The 19436-nt window shown below is 46.8% G+C and overlaps 1 protein-coding gene across 2 annotated transcripts in view; it reads right to left on the bottom strand.

Moving 5' to 3' along the window:
- Positions 1–3684: 3684 nt before the first annotated feature.
- The window catches only part of IKBKE (inhibitor of nuclear factor kappa B kinase subunit epsilon), a 29369-nt gene continuing 13617 nt past the window's right edge, over positions 3685–19436 (bottom strand). Inside the window, exons 11-22 of one of the 2 annotated variants that reach the window (XM_036753377.1) lie at positions 18829–18893; positions 18629–18720; positions 18126–18212; positions 15762–15837; positions 15513–15625; positions 13711–13787; positions 11446–11485; positions 9762–9863; positions 7545–7641; positions 6298–6410; positions 5708–5779; positions 3685–4562 (exon numbers count right to left, since the gene is read on the bottom strand). In XM_036753377.1, coding sequence (XP_036609272.1) covers positions 4457–4562; positions 5708–5779; positions 6298–6410; positions 7545–7641; positions 9762–9863; positions 11446–11485; positions 13711–13787; positions 15513–15625; positions 15762–15837; positions 18126–18212; positions 18629–18720; positions 18829–18893 — 1040 coding nt within the window. In that variant the 3' untranslated portion in view covers positions 3685–4456. Of the gene's footprint in view, positions 4563–5707; positions 5780–6297; positions 6411–7143; positions 7218–7544; positions 7642–9761; positions 9864–11445; positions 11486–13710; positions 13788–15512; positions 15626–15761; positions 15838–18125; positions 18213–18628; positions 18721–18828; positions 18894–19436 lie in introns of those variants that run through there. The other variant, XM_036753379.1, reaches the window with a different exon arrangement.

The following is a 19436-nucleotide window of genomic DNA, read 5'->3' as shown; positions in this document are numbered from 1 at the left end:
TTACTTATTTATTCTTCCCCCATCAGAATGTATGCACCTTGAAGATAGGGACAGTCTTGTTTGCTTGTATTTGTATCCCTAGTGCTTAGCATGATGCCTGACATGTAGTATGAACTTAATAAATGGTCCATTATCCATTCATCCATCCATCTGTCCATCTGTCCGTCCATCTATCTATCTCCATTGATCCATCCATCTTTCTATCAGCTTAATTCTCTAAAGTATGGGAAGATACATGATCTGTAGGGGTAGGCTACAGTAGAGGTGTCAAACACAAGGCCTGTGGGCTGCATGAGGCCCAAAGCACCCCCAAGAGCTACCCAAACCAGATTAAAACATAATTAGGAAATACTTAGCAAAATAAATAAAAATACAATAAAACTTGGATGATATCACATTTTAAAACTAAGTCAATATGTGGTCCAGAGGAATCTTTATGTATGGGCTCATGGCCCCCACTCTATCTGAATCTGACACCACTTACCTACAGCATGATGACTTGCTCCAAGAAGCAACAGGTGAAAGATGTTGAACACACCAAGGAGCAGAAAAGGTGGTTGGTTAGTATATTGTAAGTAAGAGTGATGGAGAACAGACATCCTGAGTGTGGCCACCATGCCTCTCCCCCCTCAAATCTCAAAAGAACCAGACAAAGGCCTCTAGTATATTGAGTGGACTCTCTATTCAGAACTTACCTAAAGACCCGGATAAGAATTGCCCTGAGTAAGAAGCTTTGGGGGGCTGTGATTTGTATAGATGGAGAAGACCCCCTTATCCCCATCCCAGTAAGATCACAGAATCATCAATGTCTGGAAGTTAGTGTTTCCAAAGATAAAACAGATGATGAGCAGGTTTGGACATACAACTCAGGCCCCATTATTCCCCAGAGCTGGTTCTGATACTTCTGTTACTCTTTATAGAGAATAGCCAGACATGTCCATTTTGAAGAATGGTCTTGTGAGGTGTTTATTTTGTTTGTTTGTTTGTGGCTTTTATTTGGATGGCCTTGGAACCAGGAAGGCCTTGGATTCAAATGCCATCTTAGACACTTATTAGCCACGTGGTGCTGGGCAAACTCCTTTGAGCTTTGGTTTTCTCATCTATAAAATTGGGCAAATGGCACCCACCAAGAGGATTATTGGGAAGATCAAGTGAAATAATGTATATAAAGTATGTTGGAAACTCTAAAAACTCTCTGTAAATGACAGAGGCTATCATTATTATCAATACTCCTACTATCTGGATTCATATTTTTACCAAGGTACTTTCCTTTCTATTCTAAACATGGAGCATTTTCTCACTTAGGCCTCTAGCTCTCCCAATCAATATACCACTATCTCCCCCCTTCTCATCCCCAACCTTACTTTAGGGGACTCTGCCTAGCAGGGATAATTAGGGCCTGGGTTCTTTTAAGAAAAGGAAGAAATCAACTGGGAAAGAGTAGTTGTTAGCAGAAGACCTTGGCCTGAAGCCAATTTGGATTTCCCCATAAAATCTGGGAATTTCTGGATTTGCAAGAAGCTTATGTCACAAGTTTGAATTGGTTGGACTAGAGAGCCACTGAAATCTCTTCCAACTCCCAAATGTGATTTTATGGATCCCGAACACAAGGGAGCCTGAATACCCCCTTTTTTTTTGAGAGGCAATTGGAATTAACTGACTTGCCCAGGGTTACACAGCTAGTAAGCGTCTGAGGCTGGATTTGAACTCAGGTCTTCCTGACTCCAGGCTGGTGCTCTATCCACTGCACCACCTAGCTGCCCCTAAATACCTCTCTGATAAAATGAAGAAATCCAGACAACTGCTTAAAGTAAAGCATTATTCAACCCCAATATTTAAAATTTGACCTAAATTTAGAAAGACAACTTTTGATGTGATTTTGGTGGTCTGTAGAGGAACCATGTGGGTAGGAAAGAGCAAATCCTTTCTTCCCAAGGTTCCAAACCCCCACCCAGCTGAGAAGGGAAGTGATGCCCTGCTCCTTCTTTCATGGGTGGCAATATGGTGAAAGACAGGGAACTGGAGGAAAAACAGCACTGGACTTGGAGTTTGGACAGGCTCAAGTCCTGAATCTGATGAGCTTTAGCCATGTGACCAAGAGCGATTAAACTAACTCTCTGCGCTTCAAGTTTCTTCTCTTCAAGATAGTGAGAAAAAGTACTTTCACTACCTATCATATAGGTTTGTTATGAGGAAGGTACTTTGAAAACCCCAAGGCACTAGATGTGAGCAGTTATTTTTAGTAGAAATCAAAGTATTTCTGTGACCCTTAGGGGCAAAATTTGAGTCAGATTAAATCATTCTATTTTCTGGATCACAGGAAAAGTTTGGTGGACTCGTACGGTCTATATCCCACAATTCCTATGAAGGCTATCTCTTTCCTTCCCCCACCTGATCAACTTTGGATAGAAGGAGGGTTTTCTAGCCAGCCACATTATCATGAGTGAGCGTGAATTACCAAAAGCTGGCCAGCAATCGGCAGCTTCCTGATTGGCGGAGAGGAAACCTGAGATTGAACTCAGTCCAGGGGGCCCACACTTGTGAGTACTTTGAGATACTTTGGGATGGAAGACTCTCATGTATTTTGGGAGCCCTAGGGAGGCCACAGGCACCAGCAACCAGAAGCTGGACCTAAAGAGGACCATGGAGGTCCGACTAGATCCAGAGACAATTATTCAGCTAAAGTAGTTTAGAAATTCAACTCTCTGTTGGAATCTTTTATATGATCTTCTGTTTACTTTAGCCTGGTATATTTTTTCTACATTGAATAGCCTTTTAAAATTTACAAATAAAAATTTTATGTACAAGATGACCCAAGTAGGGTAAGGGAAAGGAAGGACAGGTACTAGACAGGAAGGGAGAAGGGAAGAGGCAGAAACTTAGGAAAGTTAGGGACACCAGTGGTCTGACTGAGGGAGACATTGTGATATGATGAAAAGGACCCTGTCTCTTGAGTCAAAGGACCTCATTTCAAATCTTGCTGGGTGATACTGGGAAAGGCTGAACCTCGTTAGGCAATTTCCTCATCTGTAAAAGATGAAGGGTGCCAGGGAAGATGAGGGAAGTGGGACTGGAAATTTTTTCCAATTCTCATCTATAGACAAAAAATGCCAAAGGGGTTGGTTCCGTGTCTCAAACCAGTGGTCTGAGATCAGTGAAAGTCTCTTAAATTAGTAAAGGAGAAAGCTCTGGTGCCAGGCACAAGATCCCCCGGATCGGTCCTCAGGGAAAGCCAGAATCCTTGGGAAGCTCATGGAGATCAATGAAGCCTCAGAATCGGAAAGCTCCAGGCTTGAATCTCTCACACACACAGCAGCTTATTGGTAGGATGAACAAAACTAAGCACCTGAGCGGAAGCCATTGACTGAAATAGGAGCTAGGCAGGTATGACAAGGCCTAAGGTTTAGAATGGAATCCTTCAGAGGCTCCCCCTTCAGAGGCTGACCAGTGGGCAGCCAGTCTCCTAAAAGTTTCCTTCTTTGAGGGAATACTCAAAGGAGGAATCATTCTCACTGGGGGTGAGGGATGATGTCAGGGAATGTCCCTTGATATGATTTGTAGGGGCCCCACCCTCATTTCTCATTGCTTCCAACATTGCACCCGTCTCCCCACCCCTACCCCCTCCTCTTTGGCTCATTAGAGACTAGATTCTCGGTCTCCAGAAAACAGAAACACAAGAAAACAGAAAGGTGAAGCCACATTTATTCAGTGGGATTGAAGTCCTTTTCTTGAGGTCTTTCAGGTTCACTTCTCCATCACCTTCATGCTTAGGGCATGTGGGTCCATGCTAGCTGGCAAGGCTATCTTGACAGTATGAATTGGCTAGCTGTGTTTTCCAGGGCAAAGCCTCCCAGAGAGAAGTGTGTGGGAAGCCCAGGGATTCAGTCCTCATTCTATAGGGATAGTTATGTTTTCCCCTACAGCCTGACTCTACTGATCTGGAATTAGGCCAGAAAAGCCAGGAGGCTTGGGTCTTTCTTTTCACCAGAACTCAATGGGCTCAAGAAGAGGACAGAGGAGAGTGACATATTGTGTATCATCAGATACTTTCAGGGTAAGGAATACAGCAGCTTAGCTCAGCATCCACAGAAAACCTTTTGAGGTTTCTTCCCTTCTTCCCTGGATGGCAAACCTCTGAACCTGAAGGGGTAGGGAGAGTCTGTCTCAACCTTCTCTCCCCAGCTTCCCAGTCCCTGGTGGGGGCTGAAGGGCACAAGTCAGAGCTACACAAGGACCAAACCTTGATAACACACAGAGGTCAGTCTTAAGCAGGACACTCTTGGTACATGGAAATCCAGCGTGTCTCACAGCTCCATGAAGAGATGGACCCCTGGGTGCTGTAGGTTCATAGGGTAACTGAAACCCACGGGCAAGACTAGAGAGAGGTAATGCTGGTGCCTGCTGGCCTGGGGGAAGTAGGATGAGGTAAAAGACAGGGCTGGACCTTGCCCTATGATCAGTTCCCTACAGTGTGGATGAGCCCAAGGCCCCTTGAGGTTCGAGATCCCACCGCATCACTCTCAGCTCTCAAAGACCCAGGGGCAGGTGCGGCTCCACTTAACCTGTAAACAAAAGGCATATTTTAGATTTTCTTGTGCAGAAGACAAGCAATTTAGGGACCGTTTCTACTCCCCCAAAGCTTAGGGGAATGGGGGCGGGGGGAGAGGGGCAAGATCATGACCAGCTAGTTGGACAACAATCATTTATTAAGCTCTACTGTATGCAGGGCACCATACCAAGTGCTAAGGATACAAAGAAAGGCAAAGGACAGTTCCTGATCTCAAGAAGCTCACAATCTAGGGGAGGAGACACCATGCAAAGAACTATGCACATACAATATAGACAGAATGTAAGTGGAAAGTAATCTCAAAGGGAAGACATTAAGGGGAAGGGAAGACTGGGAAAGGCCTCCTGCAGAAGGGGAAATTTGAGCTGAGTCCCGAAGGAAGCCAAGGAAGGCCAGGAAATAGAGAAGACAAGGGAGAATTCCAAGTTAAGTGACTTGCCCGTCAAAAGGGGAATTTGAACCCAGGACTTCCTGATCCTAAGCCCAGTACTCTACCACATTATGCGACTCCTAATACGGAGGATGTTATAAAGATGACGATCCCACATAACTGATCCATGGACCACCTGAGGGTCTGTCCCAAGAGCAAAGACAGACTTTGTCCACAGCTTACTGGGAGCTGAGTAGGTCATGACAGCCTGAAGGAAGACTGAGGATAACCTGGCACACGTTCTAAAAATTCAAGTAATTAAAGTAATAATAGCCAGCATCTACATAGCACCTACTATGTGCCAGGTACTGTGCTAAGCACATTTGTAAAACAAATGTCATCTCATTTAATCCTCACAACAGCCCTGGGAGGAAGGTATTCTTACTATTCTCATTTTATGGTTCAGGAAACTAGCAAAACAGGTTAAGTGATCTGCCCAAGGTCACACAGCCAGCAAGTGGCCGAGGCTGGTCTGGAAGTCAAGTGCCAATGAATCATGCCCACAGCTCTGACCTGACTCTGGGATGGTTTCCCAGATTTGAAAGCTCAAATAGAAGGGTCAACAATTCATCGGGGTTAGCGAGATAACCTGGAAACGGCCAAAACTGATATCTGGCAGCTGGGGAAATCGGAGACTGGCCGGCTTTCCCAACTGGGTAGGCGCGGCCCGTGGTTGTGAAAACAAATGCCGTTGGTCTTTATGACCTTACCTCTCAATGATTCGATTATTGTGCTGGAGATCAAAGGCCAGTAACTTCATTTCCTCTCGGAGCTCTTGAATGCTGTTTGAGGAACCAACAAGAAAGATTTAGCTCACAGGCCAGGATCGATACTAGCCAATCCCACAACCAGAAGGACCAGTCCTCCATGTTGTTGCCCTACCTGCCATGAAGGCTCCTTCCAGAGCTGGTCCCAAAGGATCATGGGATTTATATAGATCTAGAGCTGAATGGAACCTAAAAGATCATTAGCTCCAACCCCGTAATGAAAATGAAGCTCCAATGGGGCCCAGGGTCACATAGCTGGTGAATGTCTACTCTGAGTCCAATGTCCTGTCTGCTTTTGCCATGCCACGAGAGATCCCCTATACCCAGACTTAACCTCAGGTAGGACAATGGTATTCCCTTCCTTGCCCTGCCCTCCCAAACTTTTTTTTTTGGAGGCAACTGAGGTTAAGTGACTTGCCCAGGGTCACACAGCTAGTAAGTATCTGAGGCCGCATTTGAACACATATCTTCCCCACTCCAGGCCCAGTGCTCTATTCACTGAGCCACCTAGCTGTTTCCTCTCTCAAACTTACTGGAGAACCAGGTCCTTTGGCAGGGGTCTGGAATAAGCATCAAAAGGCGGGGGAGAACTCTGAGTTGCTTTCATTCTGCCCTGCCAAAGCCGGCGAGATAATCGGTCCAGGGCCTGAAAGGAAAAAAACATTTGCTCAGATCCCTAGCTTGCCAGGCGATCTCTATATCCTAGCTTCCTATCGTAGTAAGCCACTTCAAAAGGCCATCTTGTCCAGTCCTTTGCTTTCATCCTGGAAAGAGGAGCATCCACCCTATATTGGAAGCCTCTGGGGAGGGAGATTCTGTGAGTGGGCAGTGTTTAGTCATCGACCTCTGGGAAGTTCTTCCTTCTACCTAACCTAAATGCTTCTTGCTGCAAACATACACAATCTGCTAGGAAAGCAAGGCAGGGGTATTCGAGAACATATGGGTTGGGAAAATCTCCAGCCTCTCAAACAAGTAGAGTATGTGTGTGCATGTTTGTGGATATATATACTTGTGTCTGCTGGAATAAAGGAAACAAGCATTTATTAAGCACCTACTGTGGGCCAGGCACCGCACTAAATGCTTTATAAATATTATCTCATTTGATTCTCACAAATAGGTGCTTGAGGAAACTGAGGTAGACATATGTTAAGTGACTTGCCCAGGGTCACGCTGCTATTAAGTGCCTGCAGCCCGATTTAAACTGGGGTTTTGCTGACTCCAAGCCCAGCACTCTGGCTGCCTCTGCTGGAGGGTGAGGATGGGAAGGTTCTTGACTGAAGGAACATATCCTTGATCTAGACCTCCACTGGCTCATCAGGCTGTTGTCCTTATTTTGGTCTCATCACTGCGAGCACACGCAATACCAAGCAGCCAGGGAAGGGTGGAAGCCCTTGTAGCTCCTTCCCTGTACATAATGAAGGAATGGGGCTTACTCATCTGAAGTAGAATCCACCTGGATAAGGGAAGCCACAAGGAATCTGTTTGGAAGAGTGACGTGGCATCGGCCCCAGACGGGTCCCACCCTTCCCACCCAGGGATGTCACAGCCTTACAAAAGCAGTCCCAGGAAGCACGAGTCCTCCCCAGTCCCAGCTCAGGTACCACCCATGAGACCGTCTGGAACATCACTTCCCTGGCTTAGATCTGGAAAGTGGCCCCCTAAGCTAAACCCATCTGATCTGAGTGAAGGGCAATTTTGTCCGAGGCAGGAAAATGGATACAATGACTCCAGGAGCCACTGGCTGTCAAGAATCGATCAGCACTGCTGAAGGGCGCCTCACCTTACTGAGCTGCCCCTGGACTTCCTGGGCTTCCGTCTTACAAGCGGTTACTGAGCTGCTGACCAGCTGGAGATGTTTTCTTGTCTCATACACCATCCTAGGGAAGAGGGAATACAAGCCCACGATAAGCCTCAGGGACATGCTGGATGCCTTCTCCCCAGCTGGGTCTAATTCAGCCATCCTTCCCATTGTGTGCTGCTTTGTGGCCAAAAGGATGCCGGGGGAGAGGGGACCCATCATCCCACATCTGTCTCAATGACTCCATACTGGGCCCAGGGGGACTGGCTTCTCCATAATTAGCCATTTACATTCTCCAATGCCTTTGCCCCTCCAGATGTGCACTGTATTCACACAGACCCCAGTGTGATAATGATGATGAATTCTGACTGATATTAGACTCTGCTCCCATAATTATCATATGGTAGGAATTCCATTATGATGGGGATGTCGGGGGAGGGGGATCCTATTTCCCTCATGGGCTTCCTCTTTAGCAGTGACCATGAATTCAGAGGCTAGACTCTAACCTTCAGTTTAAACAAATCTAGGATGGGGATTTGGGTGTGCGTGTGTGTGCGTGTGTGTGTGTGTGTGTGTGAAATGCTTGAGAGCAGAAGACATTCACTATTCCAGCAGATTTTCTTCTTTCCAAAATATTCAAAGCCCATAGCTTTGACCTCACCTCCCACAGGGCAAGAAGACTTGGGCAGACTTGTAAGATCCTTTCCTGATGCCCATTGGTGGCCCCCATTACTATGTGTATGTATGTATGTATTTGTATATATGTGTGTGTATGAGTACGGGTATAAATACACTGTGTATATGTATTTGTGTGTGTACATAGATGTGTATGTGCATGTATATATGCTTATATATAGATATACTGTGTATATGTATATGTGTGTGTGCGTATGTGTGTGTATAGTCTTGCCCATAATAATACAAATTCCAGAGAGGAGGGGATTGTTTCATTTTTGCCTTTGGTTCTCATTTTGTGTCTCCCTCCTATTATTTTATATGTGTATATGTTGTCTCCCCCATAAGGATGTAAGTTCCTTCCAGCCCCAGTGACTAGTACGCTGCCTGGCACCTTGGTGCACATAAGGAGGGGTGTTGGGGGTGGAGGTGGTTGTGGTGGTAGGGACCAAAGTCTAGAAAGGTGAGCAGAGTGTAAGTATTTAAGGCAGAGACTATTTTGTCTTTGTGTTATTGTTGTTGTGTCCAACTCTTCATGACCTCATTGGGGGTTTTCTTGGCAAAGATACTGAAGTGATTTGCCATTTCCTTCTCCAGCTCATTTTATAGATGAGTAAGCTAAGGCAAACAGGGTGAAGTGACTTGCCCAGGGTCACTCAGCTACAAATGTCTGAGGCTGGATTTGAACTCATGAAGAGGAGTCTTCTGATCCCAAGCCTGGCGCTCTATCCAGTGCTTGTATAAAGGATTGATGAGTTGTTGAATTTTCTCGGGGTTGAACAACAAAGCAGAACTGAGGAGTTCTGTCTCCCAGCCCAGGGCTCTCTCTCCAAGCTCATGTTAACTTCTCATTCCACCTAACTACTTGTGTGACCTTGCATAAATCACTTTAGCCTCTCTGGACCTCTGTTTTCTCATCTGTAAAAGGAAAGAGTTTTGCTAGGCAGCCTCTGAGTGCTATATCCTTCCAGCTCTCTGTCCTATTGATTTGTGTTGACTCTTTAATGGGACTATCTCCCGCTATGCACAGTTGAGTCTGAAATCATTCTTGGTCAAAGAAAAAGAAGAGAAGGGGGGTCAGAGTCTAAAAGGCATTGGACAGATACCCAAAGCCCCTCTAGAGCAGAGGATGGCATGTTGTTGTTTGTACTTCGTTCTCAAAGAGCACCGTGACATCATGGAGGTGATACCATGAAGGCATGTTGGGGAGGGCCAGGAAGAACCATGCCTCATCCTCTGACTCCCTTGATACCACCTTTATCAGGAGGCCTTTAACCACCCTGGTCTTCTGACTTGGGGATTCTGAGCTTTGGCCTGAGTGGGAGATTGCCACTCAAGTCCTCTTGGACAAAGGCCCTCATAAGGGTTATGTGGCAGGGGTGGAGGGAGAGGGAAGGGAGTGAATCCCTTGAGAGCACAGGATGGTGTCTGGAGGCCTGGAATGATTTATTCCAGATGTTGGAGCATTGTGATAAGGAAGGGATGCTTTGCGGGAGAGGAAGGAACCCTGGGCTCGCCCATTACCTCATCCTCTTGCCGTGTGTGAGGAGAGCTGCCTGATACTTCTGTACACAGTCCTCCTGAAAAACCAGCAGGAGTCTTTTAGCTAAGTGTCCAAAGTTCACCCTAAAAAATAAAACATGGAAAGCAATGTATAAGTCATCACCAAAAAGAAAGCTGGTCCCTTTCCTAAGCCCCAGAATTTCTAGTCACCACCATCATCACAGCGATGGTGATAATAATAATATATAACAATGACATTAAAATAAATGGAATTGTCAAGGCACATTTATCTAAAACTTTGTCTCTAAATGGGTACCACATTCAAGAGGAAGAAAAGAAGTCTGAAAATCTAAACGGAGAGAAGATGAGTCAGGTTGATATATCTACCTCTACACAGTGACACCAAAAAACAACAAAAGAACATCTGAACAATTTCCTGGGGACAGCTAGTTGGCCCAGTGGATAGAATGAAGGGCCTGGAATCAGGAAGACTCATCTTCCCGGATTCAAAGCTGGCCTTAGATACTTACTAGCTGTGTGACCCTGGGCAAGTCACTTCACCCTGTTTTCCCTTCTGTAAAATGAGTTGGAGAAGGAAACGGCAAACCACTGCAGCATCTTTACCAAAAAAACCCAATGGCCTCACAAAGAATTGGACACAGCTGAACAACAATAAAAGCAATTCCTCCACAATGCTCATGAAAGGGGGGTAAGACAAGTATCACTACCCCCATTTTACAGATGAGGGGACCGAAGCTCACTCAAAGAGGTTAATAAAGCCAACCATCACACAACGAGTTAGCGTCAGAGCCGAGGCTCCTGACTATAGATTCCAACACTACTAAACCAGGTTTCCTAGAGGAAGAGAGTGGACTAGAGCAGGGTTTTATGGAAGGAAGGACAGCAAAGGTCTAGGAGGAGGAATGAACTGGAGATGGGACTTCCTAGCTCTGTGACTTTGAGCAAGCTGAGCCCCTGGACCTACCTCCTGACGGAGGCATCATACAACCACTGGCCCCGGGAGGGACCAAGGGCTTTGTGTGGGTGTGCCAGACTTAAAGCAATAACAACCGTCACCAGGACAAGAATTCCAGAGGAAAAACACTGGACTGGAAGTAAGGAGGCTTGGGTCCTGACTCTGCTCTGCCATTAACTGGGTGTGTGACCTTGAATAAATCACCTGCCTGCTTTGGACTTCAGTTCCCTCACCTGAAAAACAAAGGTATGGGACTAAGCGAGCTTATCCAGATGCTTCCAGCTCTAAAATTCTGAGTTGGTGAAAATATAAGTCACTTCATCTCTCAGCCTGTTTCCTCATCTGCAAAATGGTAGTAGTTCTACCTGGACTACTCACTTCAAAGGGTTATTGTGAGGATCAAATGAAATAATGTATATAAAGTGCTTACAATACTGCTAAGTGCCATACAAATGTCTGCCATTATAACCCCCATAAAAAAGTCCTGCGTTACACCAATGTTGCAAATAGAGTTTCCCAGACACTTTGCTTAACCCCAGACAATCTACCGTTGCACAGATCAGCCCCTTCAGGGTCAGAAAGAGTGACACTGAGGTCCCGTACCACCTCAAGGGGGCGCCAATGGCCAAGGAAGGAAGTAGGGAGGATGGCCCATGTGTGTACATCCCTAATGTTGGGCTCTCTGTTCCCCTCCCAGCCACTCAGCCCACACATAAGGGCATTACTCACTTATCCAGCTTGTGGATCTGCTCCTCATTGTAGCCCAACCCTAAATAAACAAGAGCAAAAGGGGGGATTAGAGTCAGTTCCCATCAAAGTAACTGTCCGGTAGCCCTGGGGCCGAGGCAAAGTGTGTTCATTCAACTAGGACACAGGTGTTCGCCATGATGATCACGTCAGTCCAAAACAGGGGAATAATTCATCTATCAACAAGCATTTAGTGAGCATCTACAAACATGAAATGGTCCATCTTCTCAAAGAGCTTGCCTTTATTTATTTGCTTATTATTCTTGACCCTCCCAGTGGTTTGGCCTGAATACCTCTGCAACCACCGGATCATCTTGGTCATTCCCCTAGGAAATGCTGCCCCCTGCTGGTCTTTTAGGAGAATAGGAGAGTTGATAGGTGACAAGCTTTGGGATTTGCCCACCATCTCCATCTCCCAACCTCCCACTTCCCTGTCCTGTGTCCCGTGCCCTCAGGACCTTGTTCTCTGATAGTTAATACAATCTCCAATATGCGCAAGACAAGCAGCTGGGAGCAAAGGAAAGAGGGCTGAATCTGGAGTCACGAGGATAAGATTTGGAGATAAAAGAGAAAGGAAAGGAAACCAGAATTTATGAAGCACCTACTATGTGCCAGACACTGTAACAGGTCATTGAGTCCAACCTCCAAATTTTACAGCTGACGAAACTGAGGCCCAGAGAATTTCAGTGACTTGCCCAGGGTCTCGCAGCTAGTGTTTATGGCAGGGTTTTAACCAAGGGTGGGGAACCTGCAGCCTTGAAGCACATGTGGCTCTCTTGGTCCTCAAGTGTGGCCTTTTGACTGAGTCCAAGTTTTACAGAACAAATCCTTTTATTAAGGGGACTTGTTCTGTGAAGTTTGGAGGGCCACATGTGACCTCGAGGTCACAGGTTCCCCACCCCTGGACTTTAAACTCAGTCTTTCTGACTCCAGGTCCAAATCTATGCATCAGCTAGCTTAGACTGGGTTCAAATCCCAACTCTGCCACTCATTACCTTTATGTTCTCAGGCTAATAACTTCTTCAGCCTCAGTTTTTTCAATTTTAAAATAAGGGAGATGGCACAGAAGATTTTGAAAAGTTCCTTCTATCTCTAAATCTTTAATCCTACATTGTAAAAACAAAACCCCAAAAACCTGGGCTTAGACTTCCTAACAATTAGAACTATTTCAAAATGGGACAGGTTCCTTATAAGGTGATAAGTTCCCTGTCTCTAGAGGTATTCAAGTCAAGACGGAATGATCATTTGCTGGAAATACTGTTAATGACCTTCTTGTTTTAGGTGGATATTAGACTAGTTAACCTCTAAGATCCTTTTCAGTTTTGAGGTTCAATAATTCTGATTCTGAGAATCGGACTTCTACAAATCAACACTTCACCAGTATCCAACTATCTCTGGGGAGAAGCCTGGCCCAAGTGTCCTAAAGGGTTTTAGGTTAGTGAGGAGGGATGAATTACTGGGAGAGACAGTTAGATTTTAATACATGTGGCACCCCACCCCATCACAATGCCAGAGCTGAAAGGGACCTTAGAGAGTTAGCCAATTTATGCATTTTACAGATGTGGAAATTGAGTCCCAGAATGGCAAAGTGAGCTAGCCAAGGTCATATACGTATTGAGTAGGGAAGCCTGGGCTAGAACGCAAATCTGATTTGAAAACAAATCCAAATCGAGTGCTCTCTCTACTACACCACACTGCCCTTCCCACTCCCACAATATAGTTATAGGGAATAAACTACCATTAAAACCTTATAGCTACATCCCAGGCTCATCTTACTTCCTCCCGGCTGGCCGGACTGACCTACTCATCATAATTGGCTCATATATAGCCCTGCAACACTGGCCTCTGAACATTCTCTGACCATCCCACCTCATTGGCCCTTCCCCAGGCTGCCACCTCTCCCCAAATGCCCTCCTTCCCTATCCACATTCTACTCATCCATCCATCTTTCAAGGCCACCAAGCTTTCACTGGTCTCCAGCCCTTGCTGATCCCCCTGCTCCCCTATACTCACAGCCCTTCATGGCCACATCACTCCTTTCATACTTACGCCTGAGCAACGAGGCCACAACAGGTTGTATGACCTCCCTCCTTGATCCCCTGCCAACTAGACTGTAAGCTCCATGAAGACAAGAGCTTGTAATGCTTCTCTGCAGCCTTTCACCATACTAGGCATGGAAGAGGCCTCAATAACTAGGTGAATGAAGGAAGCTGAAAAGGTCACTTGTCCTGGGCTTCAGCTGCTCACCTGGCCTCATCCTGGCTTTCTTGAATTGCTTGTAGATGATGTTCATCTTGTCTAGACAGCATTGAATCCGATGGGTGCTGGGGGTCAAGAGAAAGGCCCCAATAGGAAAGTCAGGTTGATTTTCCCAGTAGGAAAGGAGGCTGTCTGCCTTAGGGGCCAGAGGAAACCCTCCCCACCTCAGCTTTTCCAAGATACTCAGTCAAGGAGGAGGTGTCATGGAGGGGTGGCCAAGAGTTGTCCCCATACCAGCCTTTTCTGGTATCCTCTATCTGCTCCCACCCCCTTCCCCAGCTCTGGCAAAGGCACAACTATACCAGTCATCACACAGGGGAGACTGAGCAAAGGTTTCCTCTTCCCTGTCTCTCCCAAATGTCATATAGAGCATGAGGCCTTTAGGATTATCAAACTCAAGGGCACTGAGGCATATGAGATAAGAAGAGTGATGACAGAATTGAGGGAGGGAAGAGAGTAGCAAGGCTTTCTTAATTTGCCTCCTCATCTTTTTCCAGGTCCCTTTTGTGCATTGATTATCTTTTCCCATCAGAGTGTAAACTCCTTAATATGTTTTGTATGACTGTATATGCATATCAAATTTCTTGCCTTCTCCATGGCAGAGGGGGTGGGAAAAGGGAGGGAAGGAGGAGAGAATTTGGAACTCAAAAAAAATTTTTAAATGAAAGCTAAAATCTTTTTTACATGTAATTGGGGAAAAATAAAACATTAATTTTTTAAAAAGAATATAAGCTCCTTGAGGGCAGAGACTATCTTGGCCATTTTTATATCCCTGCTGCTCAGCACCATGCTTGGCATATAGTAATTAAATAAATAAATGCCCTTTCTATCTATAGACCCACTTATCTATCAGATCTTCACACAAAGGATAGATTGTATTGAGTATCTTAATGGTGTGTGGAGGCACCTCCTAGAGGCAGGATTACCAGTAGCATGTATCAAGGTTCCTTGACAAAAGCCCTGAGTATTTCGAGATTTTAACTGACCTACCTTCTCCCCATTTTAGACTATTTTTGGTTTTAAGACTCTCTAGGGGTCTCACTCCACCCTCTGAGCTAAGGCCCATTTCCTTCCCATTCCATCCTGCCTATAACTCCAAAGCTGGAACTATTGATGGGGTGGGTTTTGGTTCCACTAGGGTCTGGATTCTAATTCTTGGGGGATTCTGTGTACGCTGATGCCAAAGAGGGATTTGTTAGGGATAGGGAGAAAAGGCTGGTTCGATGGTTTTCTTTTGGGACATCTCTTGTTTGGGGAAAGAGGAATAGCAAGGTTGCTGTTAGAAAAGAATCTTATCTACAATGCAGCCTTAATTCTTGTGATAGACCCATGACCTCTCCTCCCCTCTTCCCTCTCACCTCTCTTCTCTCCCCTTCCCTACTAAGGCTGGACTTAATCTGGGCTCTTCTCATTGGGCTACTCATGATCCTTGGTTCCCCCATCCCAATGTATATCTCCCTAATCCCCTAACACATTACTCTGGCCAGTGGGACAAGACATCACACAGGAAAGGAAGAGAATGGGCTTCAAAAGGCTTTGGGGGCTTTTCAGATTTTTACAGTGTGTTGAACTTGGGGTCAGAGAACCTGGATTCAAAACCTGGCCTCACTACTTTTTTCCTGTGTGACTTTGGGCAAATCACCTAGTTTCTCTGGGCCTCAGTCTGCTCAAATGTAAAATGAGGGAGTTGGATTAGGTGATGTCTAAGGTCCCTTTCTATTGCAGATCTAGGATTCTTTGAATTATGATTCCTCCCAACCCACCCCTCAAAAAAGGAAAATCCCACAGACCTTCTGTCTTCATGTACCTGATCCCAGTTCTTCACCAGCTCAGAGGACAGGCTGCTTAGACTAGTTTGGGTCTCCACAATATTTTGGGAACATCTGGAAAGGATCTCATGAATCTAGGTAGCAGAAAGGAAAGGGTTTGTGCAGTTCTCTTGCTCATCAGAGATGCCCGCTTGGGGGTGGGGCGGGGCGTGGGTAAGTAGGCCTCCCCCAGGTCATTCCAAGTCAAGGATTTGCCCCAGTTGCACTCACAGTCTGTAGTTTGGACCTCAGTTCTGCAGCTTCCTTCAGCTCCGGCACCTCTGACTCCCCAGTCATGGAGGTGAACCTGGAGACAGGGAAGAATATATTCTCCAGATGTATTTTGAATTCTCCCTCCCTGGGCCACGTGGGTGTGGAAGTTGCATGCATCTACTGTTAGCTAGGAGGTTATGGGGCTGGCATTGTGGAGTAAGAAGCAGGGTTGAGACATTCCTGATCAAGGGACTCCTGATCACCTGAATTACCATTCACTTGATGAAATTATAGGCTGCGATGTGCAGTCAACAGAGCTGATGAGAGAGAATCGTTCATTTTTTTTACAAGCTGGGAGTGGGCCACTCCAAGTTTGAAAAGGGTCAGTCTTTACATCTCATTGCCTGTTACCTAGATCTTAGAACTTAAGGTTAAGGGAACTTAGTTGAACAGGAGTCTCCTAAAGGGTAGCCCCCCCCCCCACCATTGCACATATACACATTGTGCTCAGATATTAAGTCCGGAGTCTTGAATTTTAGACTGGAGGCAAGCTGATATAAGGAGAGTGTAGAGGAGTGAGGGGACATGGGGAGGATGATAAGCAGGGAACCTAGGTGAGGGCACAGAGCACAGGAAAGTTGCCTCCTTCTTTCCCTTTTTTTTTTTTTTTTTGGTATAGCAGTACGTGGCACATAGTAGGTACTTAATTAATACTTGCTGGCTGGACTTGAAACAGCTGGAGGGAAGGGGGTGGGGGGAGTTGGGGGAAACCACCAGACACAGAAGCCTTTGTGCATCATCACCTGTGTGCCGAGGGCTTTGGCTTTCCCCAAAAGTCAAAGCCAACTCATTAAAATATCTCAAATTTCACCACTGGAATTGCTGGTGGTTTCAGACTCAGGGAGTGAAGCACAAAGCACCGTGTATGTTCATAAGCAAATGAAATCATGAAATGCTTCGGAGGGGACTATGCAGACCCAGCAGTCAATGCTTTTATTATACAGGTGAGGAAACTGAAGTCCAGAGTGGTTAAGTAAGCTGTTCCAGGTCACAGAAAGCTAGCAGCATAATCCAGGTAGATAATTTACAGCCCTGACCCCATTTGCCTCACAACAAACTGACTTCCTGGTGGCTGGTTTAAATGTTCCTCAGAAAAGGGTGGCGCTGGAGCACAGGCCTCACAGCTGCAGTGACCTCATTTCTTCCAGGCCCTCCCTTTCTTCTCTCCCCCCCCCCCCCCGCCCCCCCACCATGTTAATGCTGATTCTGCCACAGTCCCAGAAGACAGGGAGGTCGGGCAGCAGTGAGTCAGCCCCCTGCAAAGGAAACTCCCGACTCCTCCCTGGGGGCAAGCCGGGCAAGAACGACGTTGCTAGACATGCCTGGCTCCTCTCTAAGTCTCCCGCTGATAGGAAAGGCTGGTCCACCAGGCTTCCCAGCCCCAGACAGAGGCTCAGGACCAAAGGTGAACCCTGACAAAATGTAATGCATTAGGGGAATGAGATGGAAGGGAAACATTGCAGCGGCCTCCTGTCTGAGATCTCCCAGGACTCACCTGCTTGGGTCATCTTACCTTACCCTCTCTTCGCCCCCCCCAGCTTCTCCCCTCCACTATCCTCTGAGCAGCCTGAGATGTAGGCAAGAGCTGTAGGGTTAGGAGACCATGGGCCGAATGTGATGTCAAGGAGGAAGGAGGGGAAGGGCCCCTGAGACTAGTCAGAAGACCTCAGAGGAAGAAGGAGATTACAGGATCATGTATCTGAACCTGGTCATCTAGTTCAACTCTTATTTTACAGATGAAGGGCCTGAAGCTTTGGCTGACTTGTCCAAGGTCACACAAGCTTCAGAGAGAAGGGACTCATATGCTCCAAGTTCAGAGCCAACGATCTTTCCACTCTTCCATGTTGTTGGCTGGTGTGTGTGTGTGTGTGTGTGTGTGTGTGTGTGTGTGTGTGTGTTGGGGAGAGTTGTTGCATGGTGACTCCCAGACCCTCCCTCTCTTAGGCTTACTGAAGCCTGAGCAACACCATCAAGTTCAATTTCAAACTTCCTTTAGACAGAAGACTTTCCTTGAGACACGACAGTGAGGTAGACAGAATTGGGAATCCAACCAGGAAGGGTCAGGGATACCACCTATCCCTTTACCAGAAGACTAACAGGGTTCAGTCATCAAAAGGGTGTTGGATTGAAGAGGAAGCCAGGCTTTCCAGCCATTGCCACCAGGGTTTACATCCTATTCCCACCGTAGCAAAGAAACAGCTAAACCCTAGGGGGCTGCTGGGAAGCCTAGGGCATGGATGCAGGAAGGAGTCAAGGAGAGTCGGGGGCATCATGATGGGTTTTCAAAGAGTTTTCCCCATTCATCTTAGTTCAGACACCTACCCTTCAGTGCCCAGACTGGGGCTCAGGAACAAGAGGGATGTCTGGGTGGTCTCCAGGATCCGTCCACATGTGGCCTTGAGCTCTTCCCTGTATAAGATCCAAGCCCCACCCCACCCCACCAGTGGAGGTTAGAGACTCCTCCATGAGCCAGCACCTGAGCTCAGGGCCTCAAGTCTCCAGGGGACTAGGAAGCCATCTGGTTCTGTGAAGCCCATCTAGAGGATAGTCTGGGTTAGGGTCAGGGGATCAGGTCAGGGCTAGAGATCAAAGAGAGTGGACAAGATGAGGTGACAGGGAGGGACGGCAGAGTCAGGGGAGTAAAAACTCTGTAGTAATTAGGTAAGAGCTTTTCACCTTGGGAGGGTCTAGGGTGAGGGCCCAGAGGAAGGGGAAGGGGCTGGTGGTCTAGCTTCTGCCACTCCTACCCAGCCAAGATGATGGTCCCCTGCCCCATCTGGTCCCTTCTCCCCTTCCCCAGCTCAGTCCCACCCCAAGGTACCTACACCACCCAATGCAGCCCCCGAAGCATCATTTCCTGACCGTCCAGCAGTGCCCGGGAGATCCTCAGCACTTGGTGCCCCACGCTCAGCACACCCTGTGACACAGACAGGTGGGCTCAGGGCCCACCCCTCCCTCCCACCTTTCAGGGAGGTTCCCCCCACCACCACCCCCACTCGGATCATGGAGGGCCCCTTGTCCTTACTTTGGCTGTGTTGTAATCAGCCTGCAGGTCCACCTTGGGCACAAACTTGGGAACATCCAGGGATGCTGGGGACAGATGGAGGGCCTGATTGCAACCACTGAGCAACCCCACCTTCTCACAGTCCCTTTTATTTTCAACTCTATCTGTCGATCACACACACACACACACACACACACACACACACACACACACACACACCATGACCTGTCCCTAGTCTACCCCCCTCCTCCAACCCTTCTGACCTGTCACTCATCCTAGCCTCCTGGGGTCTTCTCAACCTGTCCTTTTCCCCCTTCCGACCAGTCTTACCTTCCTTAAATTCAAATTAATTTTTGGTCTTACATTTGTATTCTAATAGTGACCTCTTATGGTCATTCTGGAGAATAACATGCCTGACTTTTAGATAGTAAGAAAAAAAAAGACAGTTGCCTTCTCTGGGCACTCTGCCACCCTTGCCCCCACTGCATCCAACTGCCACCTGGCACAGAACTTAAATACTCATATGGACTTAGGGGCATGGCCGGGAAAGGTCTCCTCCTAAGGTAGCTATCTATACTGGTATAATATATGTAAAGTGCTTTGCAAATCTTAAAACAGGATAGAAATAT

Source organism: Trichosurus vulpecula, chromosome 4 (genome assembly GCF_011100635.1).
Source record: "Trichosurus vulpecula isolate mTriVul1 chromosome 4, mTriVul1.pri, whole genome shotgun sequence".
Classification (NCBI taxonomy): domain Eukaryota; kingdom Metazoa; phylum Chordata; class Mammalia; order Diprotodontia; family Phalangeridae; genus Trichosurus; species Trichosurus vulpecula.
This window is presented reverse-complemented; position numbering and strand designations above follow the sequence as displayed.